General features: G+C 31.2%; 1 protein-coding gene across 1 annotated transcript; it reads left to right on the top strand.

Moving 5' to 3' along the window:
• Nucleotides 1-3,033: 3,033 nt before the first annotated feature.
• LOC134229255 (uncharacterized) lies at nucleotides 3,034-13,300 on the top strand. The gene is made up of 11 exons (XM_062710967.1): nucleotides 3,034-3,181; nucleotides 4,883-5,431; nucleotides 6,073-6,141; nucleotides 6,729-6,887; nucleotides 7,651-7,714; nucleotides 8,623-8,801; nucleotides 10,155-10,313; nucleotides 10,666-10,793; nucleotides 11,017-11,191; nucleotides 12,335-12,490; nucleotides 12,877-13,300. Exons 1-11 carry the CDS (start codon nucleotides 3,118-3,120, stop codon nucleotides 13,098-13,100), a joined length of 1,926 nt encoding a protein of 641 aa, XP_062566951.1. The 5' UTR covers nucleotides 3,034-3,117; the 3' UTR covers nucleotides 13,101-13,300.
• The last annotated feature ends 653 nt before the right edge of the window (nucleotides 13,301-13,953 follow it).

The raw sequence follows: 13,953 nt of genomic DNA, 5'->3' as shown, positions 1-13,953 counted from the left end.
GTTGTTCAAAAGTTATGGCCACGGTAAAAGTTTTTTTTTTTAAAATGAGTCAAACTTTAAGATCGAGGTCAAAAGGTCAGAAAATATGTATACCAATTGAAAGGTCATTTAAGAATAAATACACACGTTATGTATGAAAACCCTAGCACCAACTGTTCAAAAGTTATGGCCAAGGTTAAAGTTGATTGTTTTGTGTAGGATGGTCAAACTGCAGGGTCAAAGTCTAGAGGTCAAATTTGGTGGTACCCAAAGAAAGGTCTTGTCACAAGAAATACAGCTGGGAAAAATAAAAGACAACCCAGTTATGGACAAGGTAAAAGTTTTGCAGACAGACAAATAGACAGATAGATTGACAGGGCAAAAGCTATATATCCCGATTCTTCGATTACGAGGGAATCGAAATGATGAAAATGCATACCAAGTATTTTTTTTACAATCCTGATTGATGAAATATTAGCAAGCGCTTTTAAGAGTCAACAATATTACAATATATGTATTATAAGTATGGAAGCTTGAAAAGCAGTTGGTTATTTTTTTTTCAGGAATTCCAAAGCACTATGTTGATATGCTGACAGAAAACAAGACAGCCCAAAATACAGCTAAACAGACAGACAGACCAAAATTGATATCCACCACTTTCAGTGAAAGCTGGAGAAAATTAAATTTCCATTAGATATGATGGCATATTTCTGCCCCCCCCCCCCTACATGCAAGTGAAAATAAAATTATGTTAACATGCAACATAAGACATGAAACATATTTATACAACATGTAAGTTAATTATGATGACATGCAAGTAATCTTATAAGAAAAAAAAAATAATTATGGGTAAATATACCAACTACCGCCTTCATCTGACATTGTAGATGCAAGATTCAACATAGTTATGTAGACATGCGACTTATTTATGTCACCATGCATGCTATTTATATAGACATGCATCTTATTAATGTCAACATGCAAGATAATTATGTCAACATGCGACTTATTTATGTGAACATGCAAAATAATATTATGTTATCATGCAAATATGTAAATTGATATGCAAGTTATTATCTTGCATGTTGACATTAATAAGTTGCATGTGAACATAAAATTAATATCCTGCATGTCTTCATAATATCTCGGATGTTAACATTAGTATTTCGCATGTTAACTTTGGTATCTTGCATGTTGACATAAATAAGTTGCATGTCTTCATAATTAACTCGCATGTTGACATAAATATCTTAATTGCATCTATACATAATTAACTCGCATGTTGACATAAATATCTTAATTGCATCTATACATAATTAACTCGCATGTTGACATAAATATCTTAATTGCATCTATACATAATTAACTCGCATGTTGACATAAATATCTTGCATGTCAACATAATATCCTCACATGTTAACATAAGTAAATCGCATCTTATCATAATTATCACCTACGATGTCAGATACGGACCTCAGCACGGGATTGTTTCCATATTTAAATCAGATTCCCTTAAAAGAATTGTAAATTGCATGCCATCATAAGTATCTTGTGTGTATACATAATTTTCTTGCATGCTGACATAATTTTCTTGCATGTTAACATAATTTTTCTTGCATGTAGGGGGCAGAAACATGCCATCATAAGCACCATTTTTAAAAAATATATATATTTCTTTGAGGCAACTCTCTTAAGTTATGGTTTATAATTAGGAATTGAAAGGCCGATATTAGCTTTTTAATATCTCATATGAATTTTTATTTATTTTTTCACAGAAATGAAAGAAATCTTTATTCGCAAATAAGATGCTTTAGAAAGAAAAATTTTCTCTACTGAGTGCATCATATGAATATCAAATAAAATATGTAAAAGAGCCATATACCCATTTATAATTTTTACTACAATGTAGAATGATTAATGAAAATAAAACATTATTTGAAGAAAAAAATTTTTTTTAATTGTTTAAATGTTCCTAACACTAGTCACAACTAGGGAGAACATATTGGTCAATCATATTTTAAAAAGAAATAAAATGCATGAAATTAAATTTAAAAAAATTGACCAATCCAGATCAAGATTAAAATGATCACAACAAGAATTGATTTGAAAAAAAAAATCACAAAAAACACTTTGAATATCTGTAAAACAACTTTAAAAATAGTTGATTCCAGCAATCAAATAAATGTCTTAGTGGTAAATACATAAAATTGGCAATACGTTATTATTTTATTCATTTTGTGTTAATTTTGATCGGGTAGAATTATATTTTGATCAGGATTGTTCATAATAAGTTTAATTTTAAGAATGATTGATGCTATGAATTAAGTATTTTGCTGTTTTAAGAACCTTGGGTAATGATGCCCATTTAAGCTCGGATACCTATTTAGAATAAGATTTTAAACTATTTTAAAAAATAATCTATTGACCAGTGTATATAAGATTACACGGAATTTGCGCATAAAGAAAATACTGTTGAAGTTTTCTTCAATAAGTTCAGGTATATTTTTGTAAACAAAGAATGTGTGTATTTAAAGATATCTACTTCAGAAGTTATTTAATAAAAGTAAAAGCATGTTGTTTTATTGCTTACTAGTCATATAGTGATCAAGTATCTGTCAATTCAAATTATTTTTGTAGATACATCTAATCAATACATTTTATGAAAAAATTTATATATTTTATGCTTGTAAAAATCAACATTCCCAATCAAAGCACGTTAACGGTTTGTGATTTTTAAATTAATGAAATTATATCAAATTACAATTATATTGTCTTTAGCTTTAATCTTTCAAAAGTTTCCAGATGAATACATTTAAGACAACCTTTTAAATAATTATAATGACGTTAGCCATACGGATCATTTCCTTTCAATCCTATGGTAAGTCCTACATACAACTGTAAATATATATCACTTTTCAATTATTTATTTGATGTTTTTTTAACACAGTAAAACCAAACTTCATTAATTGAACCACCTTTGATAATTTTAATGATAAAGGGATATCGGGTTAAGTGTTAAACGTAAAACTACGCGATATCAGAAACAGAAAAATAAAGGAGACACAAATGAAGCGAAAACGCTAATGAAAGATTAAACTGTTTTTTGGGACATTGTGAAATGAGATTCAATGAGGAGGGATGGAACTTAGTAGTTATGGTGGAACATTTATCATTTCATTGTGTATTGTATCAGTTACTGGACGTAAGTCAAAACTATGTCCGTTTCTTTTAAAATTAATTTTTATTAGTACACGTACATATATCCACTTATATATTTCTTTTGACCGTAATGGCATAACATGTTTTTAATTGTGTTCTTTTTTGTTTGTTTTTCTTCACTCTTTCCCATCGTTTTTCTTTTCTTTTTATTTTTATTTGATTGCTTATTTCCCCTCTTTTTCCTATTTTTTTTTCCAATTTTGTACCCTGTCACCTTTATTAAAATTATCTAAAAATACATGTCTTTGTAAAATTTCTAATATATACATTTGATACATTTGTACTTTTATTTAAAATGGAGAAAACTATTATAGGCCATTTTTGCCAGCTGTTGAATCCATGATCATTGAATATGCTTCTAAGTTAATCATGAATAAACTTCTTAAACCAAAGTAATTGTAGTCTTTTCTTGAAATGATAATGGAATTTTTTGATTGATTTTCGTCAATTTAAACAAAGGTTTGTTTTCAAGAATTTTTTGGACAACTCTCATACGTTTTTTTTTTATCAATTTGATGCAGCTGTTTTTTTTCCATCATTAGCAGGGTAATTTTTCTGTTCATATGAAGCATAATCCACTTAATATCTTTTACACAAGAAGACGTAAAGTCGACGTTTAGATACATCAACAATGTATTTTTAAAATAAAAAAAGTTACTTCCATTCATATGTCGAGCCGATATATCCAGTGAATTTGAAATGAAAAAGTTAAAAGCATAATATATTTTCATATTTGGATATACTAATAAAAAAAACCGTTCATGGTAATCTTAATAAAAATAATCATAAAAAATGACTACAACTTTTCTAGCATCGTCTCCTTTCTTGTGTATGACTTGAATATGCAATTTATATCCCTCAGTCCATTTCATACGCAAGGGCATTTTCTACGAAAAAGTATTTCTAAAACAAGATGAGCCATTGCAAACAAAATGATGAGACATTGATATTAACATACTTAGTTCTCCATGGCACCTCATCCCAACTCGTGCGTTTTCAGACTAGTGCATTTGCCTCCGTTTTGTATTGTTTTCATGGATGTGTGAGTTTTATTACTTTTCGTTATCTATATGGACAAATCTAAAAAATCTATAAACAATAGAAATTTGTGGAAAAAAGCATGAAACATGGACCCAAAAATTTCCATGGGATGTCGTGCTTAGGAGGAGTAAATATCACCTTTTGACCAGAATCTTCCACAGAGAGTTGTATTTATTGATCACGTAGATGGAGAAATTTAGTATAAAAAAACAAAGGTTTAACAATTTGTATAAAAAAGTCGCCTAAAATATGACCCAATGATAGATTTAATATAAGGTTATTATAACGATCATAGAATATATAAAATGCCAACTTTAAACGAGGTTGTTAAAATCCCTGGAACATGACATTATATGTCAGTAGCCTGTCTCAGTTTTAAAATCATCGTATTTGGACCATGCTCTTGAATATCGAATAAGGTAAAAGATGTACACACCATAGGCTGGTGATAGTGGGATATTATTACATAACTTAGCAATTACATAATCATAATTATTACTTTTTTAATATAATGCTACATAAATATTATCAAATTGCATTAAGCTAGCTGAATTGGTATAATTTTCTAAAAAATGACCAAAAATATATAATTGTTTTATATGATCAGATAAATATCATAACTTTGATTAATGTGTACTTTCAGACTGTGGGGTGCACCAGAATCTGGATGTAGTTATAATGTATGATGAATCTTCAAGCTCTGGTTCAACTGGATTTTCCTATCAGCGGCAGTTTATTGTGTCACTAGCTGACGCTCTACACCTGAGTTCCACAGACACTAACATGGCCGGACTGGGTGTAGACACCTACGCCTACTATGGATGGGGACTTCGAGATTATTTCACGTCTTCTGCAATAAATTCAAAGCTAATGAATATATCCATGCATCTAGGAGATGGAGGCTCAAATTTGGCACCTGGATTTGAAATGGCATGGACTCATATCTTATCCAATAGTACGAGGGCGGGGTCCCAAGCGTGGCTTATAGTTCTAACTGATACGACATATACAACCTCTACGAAGGGATTAGACGAAGCTAAAGCTGCTGGTGTAAAAGTTGGCTTTGTAGGGACGGGTTCGGTTGCAAGCTATTCATCTTATGCTTCTGACTCAAAATATATCGTCAGTAGAATGAGCTGGGGAACTCTTTCTTCATATATTACAAGTGTTGTGGAATTTTTCTGCCCTGCATGTGAGTAAAAAAAAATAACATGCTTTTAAAGTTCTTGTAAAACTCAATAATTTGTGTTCGTGAGAAAACTCCTTCAACAACTAAAATTCAAAAGACTTCAGCAATGTCCCATGTCTTTTAATACCAAAACGATTTTTTTTCAAAACAAAAAGTAGAATCGTAAAACAACCTCTTCTATGTAAAATACTATATATAAAGCAGCTCCATATAAAGGATAACATAAAATTTCACAAAAAAAAGAAAGATAAATGTATTTATTTTTCATTCGCAATTATATAGATATTTGCTTTTTCATCCATTCTGTAGATAAAACCTATAGCCACGCGACGATATATTGTATATTTCCGAAATTCGTTCAATTCCCTCAATACTAGTGCTAATAGCGTTACTATTTTATATCATATTTGAATACAAATGGTGATAAATCTTTGTTTCATATATTTTTTTTTCAAAAATACTTTAAGTTGTAATTTTGACATTTTTCGCTTTTTATGATATTAGATATTGATAATTTGCATTCTAGATGAATAGGTCAAAGGAAAGTCAAAGAGAAAATGTTTGTTAGTATTCAAAATAATAAATGATAAATGTTATTGCTAATGATAATAGCTCTGATGAAAGACTGTCTTGATAATTTACAGATTGTGAAAACTTTTTGTTTTACTACGATCTTCCAAACAGTATGAGCGTCCAAGCTGATACACACTCAAGTAAGTATTTAAAGTAAAAAAAAGACAGCATATAAAATTCCGATATTTTTTATTTAACTTAAGACTTCGTCGTGCATTGCGTCATGTGTAATGTTTTCACAGTTTTGACCTTATGAATACCTAAGCTATAGCTACTTAGCGACAAAGCAGCTACCATTTTTGAAAGTATAATCAAGAACACCAAAGAAAATTCATCCTTATAGACAAAAACTTCAATTTTTTTTTTAAATTTTCTTCATTTTATCTCATAATGCATATGAACCAATTTCTGGCCATGTGTCAAAGGAATAACATACACTGCTGTGCATGCTATAACCATACTTGTTTCATTTTTTTAATGAATTGCAAATCAGTTGATAATATTGATAATCTTGATATTGTTTGACAAGCAAGTTATACCAAAAAAGTCAGAGATAACTCAAGATTGCATTTTTTGTCAGTATGAGTAAAAAATGTGTTAAATCAGGGACCTATGTATTAACTTCAGTATACAGGTCCCTGGAGATATGAATATCTTCATATTAATTTTGACTTAAATATAAATATGTTAAAATTGTAATTTTCTTATTTTTGAATAATTAACACAGATGTAGGCTACTATTTGAGCGGTACAGACGTCACCTATGACGTACACTGTTGTGGAGCTGTTTCTTCCGTAGAGTTCAAGGCCACGACTTCCGGAACATTTAAGTTTCAAATATGGCGGAACTATGTCCTAATGTCCGAAACATCGGTGTCAGCGGCAGGTGATTGTTTTAAATGGTTTAAAATATTTGCGTTCTAAATGAATACTACAGTATTTCACATGCACATTTAACATGAGGTCAACTGCATTACGATCCCTTTTATTATACTCGCTTCTCATTATATCGCGGGTTCCATTGTATCGCGGTATATTCCAAAAATTCAGATACACAGCTCATATCCTTTCTGTTTTAAATACTATCTGTTTGTCGTCCGAATGTAAACTTTTGTGTTGATTAAAAAGTATGGAACATGTGTCAGTAATTCTTTATTCAAATAAAACGTAATTTTACAGATTTCCATTACCGTTAATATATTTAGATCATTGATTTTACAACCTTGTAAAAGCCAGAATAAAGTTCATGTTTCGAAAGTCTTTAGTTTGTGTAAATGTTTATTTTTAATGTAGAATTACACCGTAAATATAAAAATAAAAATTGAAGTCCATGTCAGCCACGAGTTTCCATGTTTTCCTATACCGCGATACTATGAGACTCTACAATTTAGGAGGTAAATAAGACTTCCCATTTTAAATATAGACAACAAATTAAACAATGCAAATTTGAGAAATAATTTGAGACTAAAAAGTTAGGCCATAGATTGGATTATGGATAGTATTTGATAAAAGTTAAAGTAAAAAACTGGAATAACACTTTTTATGCAAAAGGATTAAGTTTTGCGATATTAGGAGACACCAGTATGTATTGTAGTAATCGTTACAATTTTTTCTTACGTATATTCAGGATATAAATTGTATATTTCCAGCTGGATATCAGACTCATACTTTTTCACCCAAGCTTGCCATACAGGCTAAGGACGTTATTGGATGGTACGTTGCAATTTACTGATATTGTTCATTTATTATATTTGAAGTAGCATTTTTCATGTAGGCGTGTTGAACAGTTGTATTTTGTTTGAAATTTTTGAATTGAAAATCTGGCTTCATATATTATCAGAATCTTAGCCTCAGTTATTTTGATTAAAATGAATGAACACGTGAGGATAAAGAATGCTAATTAATTGACAAATAATTATTGATCTCCAAAATCCCACAAAGAATACAAGCCTTTGAGCAGGACATTAAATTCGGACATTTAAAAATTCAACAGGAAGAATCACATGCCTAGGAAGACTACATTTATATATTGACTTCAACATTCAAATCTTAAAATGGATTACAACTGAGTAAAAATTATTGTAATTTTCCCACAAAGTATTGAATGTAATAATACAATTTAGCCAAATGAATAAGGCTTTCTTTTCATGTGATACTTTTGAAAACTTATTTGCAGTGCAGGATATGAAGATAACAAACAGTATTCAATGTCAAAGTCCATAAAACAAAACAAAAAAGGAGCAGAGCAAACTCGGACCTCTAAAACATGAGAGGTGGGATCAGGTGCCATGGAGGAGTTAGCATTTCCTCCTCACCGGTCGCACCCGCCTCGTGCTCTTGTCATTATCGGGAAGTAACGGAAAAATCCGTCGTGATCACTACTGCTAAACGGGACCTCGGTTTATATGGTCTCATCCGAAGGCCGGTCTTCATGTTTCACAGTGGGATTTGAACCTGCGACGTAAGGAGCGACTCCTTACTTCAAAACTCCAGAGCAGACGCTCTAACCACTGCACCATCTATATAATCTATATCTAAAATACTCTTTAATGAAGCATAACTAACGTAGAGAATTACGCAGAAAATCAATTGCAAATAGTTTTTCTGCTTACTTTTTTTAGGTACTCATCTGGAGTTAACCCTATTGGAATTGCCTCGACCTGTTCCGGAGACTTATGTACCAGCGGGACAAAACGAGCGACCAACATGGGAACAGTAGCAGTGGGGGCTTCTTATTCGTGGTCTAACGCCACTGACCTGCCAGACACGGCATTTGCAATCAAATTTACTATTGTCAACAGTAATATATAGTACTGAAAAATTCCTCTTTTTTGCAACACTGTTACGAAACATGTTTCATATAATATTTTCTTTAAAACAGCGGTCATAAAACAAGACAATAAATAGAGAATATGAAATACTAAAATCCATATCATATGTCATATCAGCCCGAGGGCTGATGTGACATATGATATGGATTTTAGTATGTAGTATTCTATTTATCATGTATTTAAAATACTTAATATGCGAGTTCACATATGGTCGTTGAAGAATGTTTGTGCTTGTTAGTGACATTTTTTCTTTAAATCTAATAGAACCAATTTTAGGTAACTGAAAAAAAATGAAGACCACAAATGTCATTATAGAATTATTTTATATGAATATTTGAATAAAATCAAGTAAATTAACTTTTAAACGTAATACAAACGTTACTTCCAGTTTGATATGGATTTTTGGCCCGCCAGTCCGATACGTGATATGGCTTTTTGGACCGGTCCGTGATATGGGGTATTGTGACGTCAGCCGTATCACACCGTGCAGAATCGGTGTATTTACTACTAAATATATGATAAACACAGATGCATGGGAACGCCAGAAGCCAGATGGCTAGGAAAAGTAATCATTCCCAGTCGATCTTTCACAATCGTCTTCAATCCTATATATTGAAAAGGAATATAGACTGTTGTGTGGTCAAATTTAGTATAAACACATTATCCAAACAAATATGTATTTAATTGAAAAGTTGAAGACCACAGCAAGCGGTCTAGATCTATGAATAAATTCTACATTATATGAATTAAATTCAGAATTAGTTTTTGATAAAGTAATTTTAAAGATGTTCATGCAATTACAAGGTATAAAAAAGTGCTAGATCAGTTTGTGTCGAGAAAGCAGTTAAATTACTTTAAAGTTAAAAATTGTAAAAAATTCTATATTGGTTAAGCCTTTATTTTTCTACCTGATCAATATAAAAGACTCACAGAATCTGTGACCGGTCAACAAGGGATGCTTACTCCTCCTAGACACCTGCTCCCATATCTGGAATTTCCAGGAACGCGTGTTTTGTGCACTTTTCACAGTTTAATATTCAGTGTAGATTGTTATGATAGATCACTGTTTGATATTTTCACCTTTTTTTCTTTCTTTAAGTGTAGAAAAGACCTAAACAACCTTTCGATTTCTAAAGTTTCATTGCAATATAAATACCACTCTGCTCATTTCGGGGTACATTTAACACCCTAAACAAATTCCAATAGATATTCATAACAATAAATGTTTTTAATAATATTCGTCTATTAAGAGATTTCCTACTCACTCATACCCTGTCCTTTCAATGTACAGTTGTACATATCTGGGACCTTTCTTTTTGTAGGTACTGTTCCTAGCTATACCCAGTCCTCTCCGGTGTACATATCTGAGACTCTGGCGGTGGGATCCAGTATCATGGTCTTTAGTGCTACTGATGACACCGGTGAAATGTTAGCATACAGCGATCCTTCGAGTCCATACTTTGCTTTTAATCAATCTTCCGGTAAAGAATCCTAAAAAAACGTTTTTTCCTGTTTTTTTTTTTAATTCTCAAAAAAAGATTATAGGAGCAGAAAGAGAAACAATGGCGAAGATTTCGCCCATTCTGCAAATTATCTCACGTTTCCCACTGTCGTTGATGCCCTGGCATACTAAAATATTAGACAGTGATTCCTTAATTCGACTTATAAATTGCACTTTATCAGTATTATTTGAAATTTTCCATCTACATCCTTGAAAAGGCATATTTCGTTTTTTTTTTAAATTAAGGGTTTTCATATTCACAATTCTCTGAATGTAATAAACATATAAATGTTAGGCTTTTATATAATATATATCTATTTTATCTTCCACAGGAGAAATTACTTTGATTGGCTCGTTGCCCACTCCTCATGTTGAGACACCCTACACTCTTACAATAGAAATTATGGACGCCTGTTTTAACACAGCTACGGCCACCATTAATATAACCTCATTTGCTGTTGTAGGTTAATTTTTAAATTTCATTATGACATGTGATTGATTATTAAAATATTTTACAGGACTACTGATAGCCATCTAGCATGATGCTGATATTGTGTTTTATGTACCGTTTAAAATATAATATATAAATGATTAGCATTTAAGTTCTTAAGTAGATCTATAGTTATTCAATTCAAAACAAACAACACCTTGAAATATTTTGATCTTCAAAATGAACTTTTCAGCCTCCATCATTTCATAATTTGCCAACGGAGGTCGAGCTAGGAGATGACGTCACAGCAGAGACCCTTTTAATTGTTGTTAATGTGACAGATGAATCCGCTCCCAGCATCATTTGTGCTCAAACGTCAATTTTACCAGAAACCCAGTACTTCAGACTTGACGATTACATGAATGGCTGTACGTTGATTAAATTTAGCTTTTTTTACTTGTCATTGAATAGGAAACTATACAAATGCATTTAAATCCACTTGTCTGCACTATATTCATCAATGTTTTTTTTTTTTAAATTGTTTTAATGTTGTCATTGAATCTTTGTAAATGATGTGGATTTTTTTTTTGCCCAGTATTATTGCATTCAAAAGATTCTTGTACCATAACTTTTTAACAAATGCTTAATGAATAGTTTATTAACAAAAAAAGCTAGTAAAAATATTTTGTATACAAACTTCATGGAGGGTTTAAAACAGTTAAAGGTGCATGGACACAGATTTGAAGTTAATATTTTCTGTATAATATTACGACTTATATATTTTAATAGCATTTCACACAAAAATATATTAAAAATCCCATCTCATCTAAAAGTTATTAAAACTTCAAATTTTAGACGGGTTTGATTGACACACCCTTGCACTTTCACAAATTTTATTTTTATTCTTAATACTTAGGAAAAGTGGCAATCTTGTGTATAAATGAAAAATATTAAAACTATAATCCAGAAAATTCAGAGTTGAAATGTTCGAAAGCAAAACACACACACACACACACACAGTATTTTGTCAGTCCGTGCAGTTGTGGTGAGCAGACTTTAACAACTGAACGCTCCCGGTGAATCGTAAACATCAACAATAACAGAGCTCGTGCCCTGTTTACAAAAACTGTGTACGTTTCACCGATGTGATCAATCTGCTAAACTCTGTACACAGCACTTAGACGGAATGACGATACTTGTGAAAGGGGTTTTGCTTTCTAACATTTTTACTCTAAATATAATTATTTTTTGGATTAAAGTTTTGATATTTTTAAGGTTTAATGCTAACTATAATTTTCTAGTTAAATAGCAAGATAATGAAAGATCACTGAAGAATTATGTATTGCACTGAAGATTTATTTAATACCATAAAACACAGAGTTACTCTAGGGAATATCACAAAGAATATTCAATTTACAGCTGCTGCAGTATATCTCAATCCTGATTCGGTGTTGGACTTTAACACAGTTGAGGAATATAAAATGTTCATCACATTTGCACTGAAGTTTTATTTAATACCACAAAACACAGAGTTACTCTAGGGAATATCACAAAGAATATTCAATTTACAGCTGCTGCAGTATATCTCAATCCTGATTCGGTGTTGGACTTTAACACAGTTGAGGAATATAAAATGTTCATCACATGTACCGGAAGTACACCTCTTGAGTCCGTACTGACCATCAGAATTCTGGATAAATCCGTCACCACTCCTTATACGGTGCCAGGTAATGATAAATAACCTCTCGATTTATTTTTTAATATTAACATTTTAAATTTTGAAAAGATGATATTCAAGAAGTTTTTATTAGCCAAAACTTGACACACTTATTATTCCATATAAAGAAATAATAGGTTAACGATCAATCACCGTTAGACACGGGTGTGCTATAGACACCTCAGTATTTTAAAGCTTAACTTTCGAAGGCTGAAATTTCATTTTTCAAATTAATGTTTCAAATCCACTCTAACGTACATTGCATTATTCACCAATCATATTTTGTATATATTAGGCAATTTTTTTTTACCGGTTAGTCTTCCTCACAAAATACTCTTTGTTGAAGAGTCTATTGAGCTAAATCAAATTTAGACTACGCTGTATTTCTGTTCAAAGCATGGGCGGCGGGGGCCATTGTCGTCAGCGTGGGATCAGTGGGCGTGGTTATAGGAATGGTCTGTTTTCTGATTGTCGTAATTCTGGCAACAACCGATGAAGCGGAAGTACTGCCGCCAGTGGAAGAAGACAAGGACGCGAACAAGGAAGTGGATGATGCTGCACAGATGTACAAAAATGTCGACCGAATTCAACTTTATAGAGAGGGTTACGGGGAATTTTGAGCTGTGTTTTAATGCATTCATTGATTCAAAATATTTTTAAAATAGACACAAAAATTGTATGCTTAAAAAATCTGTATTTCATTTTTTGGAATTATAATGAATGCATGTGCTAACCAACATTACTCTCTCAAAGGATCATGAAGAAAAGTGATGTTTTTGGGCGTTCTCTTTTGAAATCAATAACAACTAGTGTCACAATATATACCTGATTGTGATTATTAAAATGTTGATGAATTATTTTGTTCCATAAAGCATTGAAAAACCGATTTCTTGTTTGTTTTACCTTTAAATCTTCTATTGGGACAACACGTAGTGAAAAGCAGACATCTGTTAGCACGCTTTAAAAGACTTTGTCAGTGAACGTTTTTTCTTATTGTCCTTTAACTAGTTGTAAACGAATGTTAATTACCTACAATCTTTACGCCCAGTGGAATTGAAAAAGAAAGTCAGTAATATAATACCACTGAACTGAATATAGTTGATAATCTGCTGAAATAATTTAAAATTATATCACACATTTAAAAACAGACATAGCCATTAGAAATATAAATGGTTCATTTTGTTGATTGAATTAATCTTAATATAGTAGTATTATAACTTATATTATCTATTATTATATTAATCTAAAATCCATTTACTATCTAATGTATTCTTTCCTAATTGATATTATAAAAATAAAACTTCTTATATTACGATTTTCATTTGATGTATATAATATATATCTGTTGCATTATATATTAATGTATACCTACATTTAAGATATTAAAAGGGGATAACACTTATTTTTGATATACGATTCAATTCAGATTAAAATCAAATGCAATATCGATACAATAATTTTTTTTTTTTGCAC

The sequence above is a fragment of the Saccostrea cucullata genome, unplaced genomic scaffold, assembly GCF_032062105.1.
Source record: "Saccostrea cucullata isolate Sc308-1 unplaced genomic scaffold, CSIRO_AGI_Scuc_v1 ctg1320, whole genome shotgun sequence".
NCBI lineage: Eukaryota > Metazoa > Mollusca > Bivalvia > Ostreida > Ostreidae > Saccostrea > Saccostrea cuccullata.
Note: the sequence above shows the minus strand (reverse complement) of the source record. Positions and strands in the feature narration are given on the sequence as shown.

Bases quoted from the DNA above. Each gene is read 5' to 3' on its own strand.
- LOC134229255 (XM_062710967.1), top strand. From the start codon at position 3,118: ATGGAACTTAGTAGTTATGGTGGAACATTTATCATTTCATTGTGTATT. The intron at 3,182-4,882 runs GTAAGTCAAAAC...GTGTACTTTCAG, and splicing joins TATTGTATCAGTTACTGGAC to ACTGTGGGGTGCACCAGAAT. The intron at 10,314-10,665 runs GTAAAGAATCCT...TATCTTCCACAG, and splicing joins TGCTTTTAATCAATCTTCCG to GAGAAATTACTTTGATTGGC.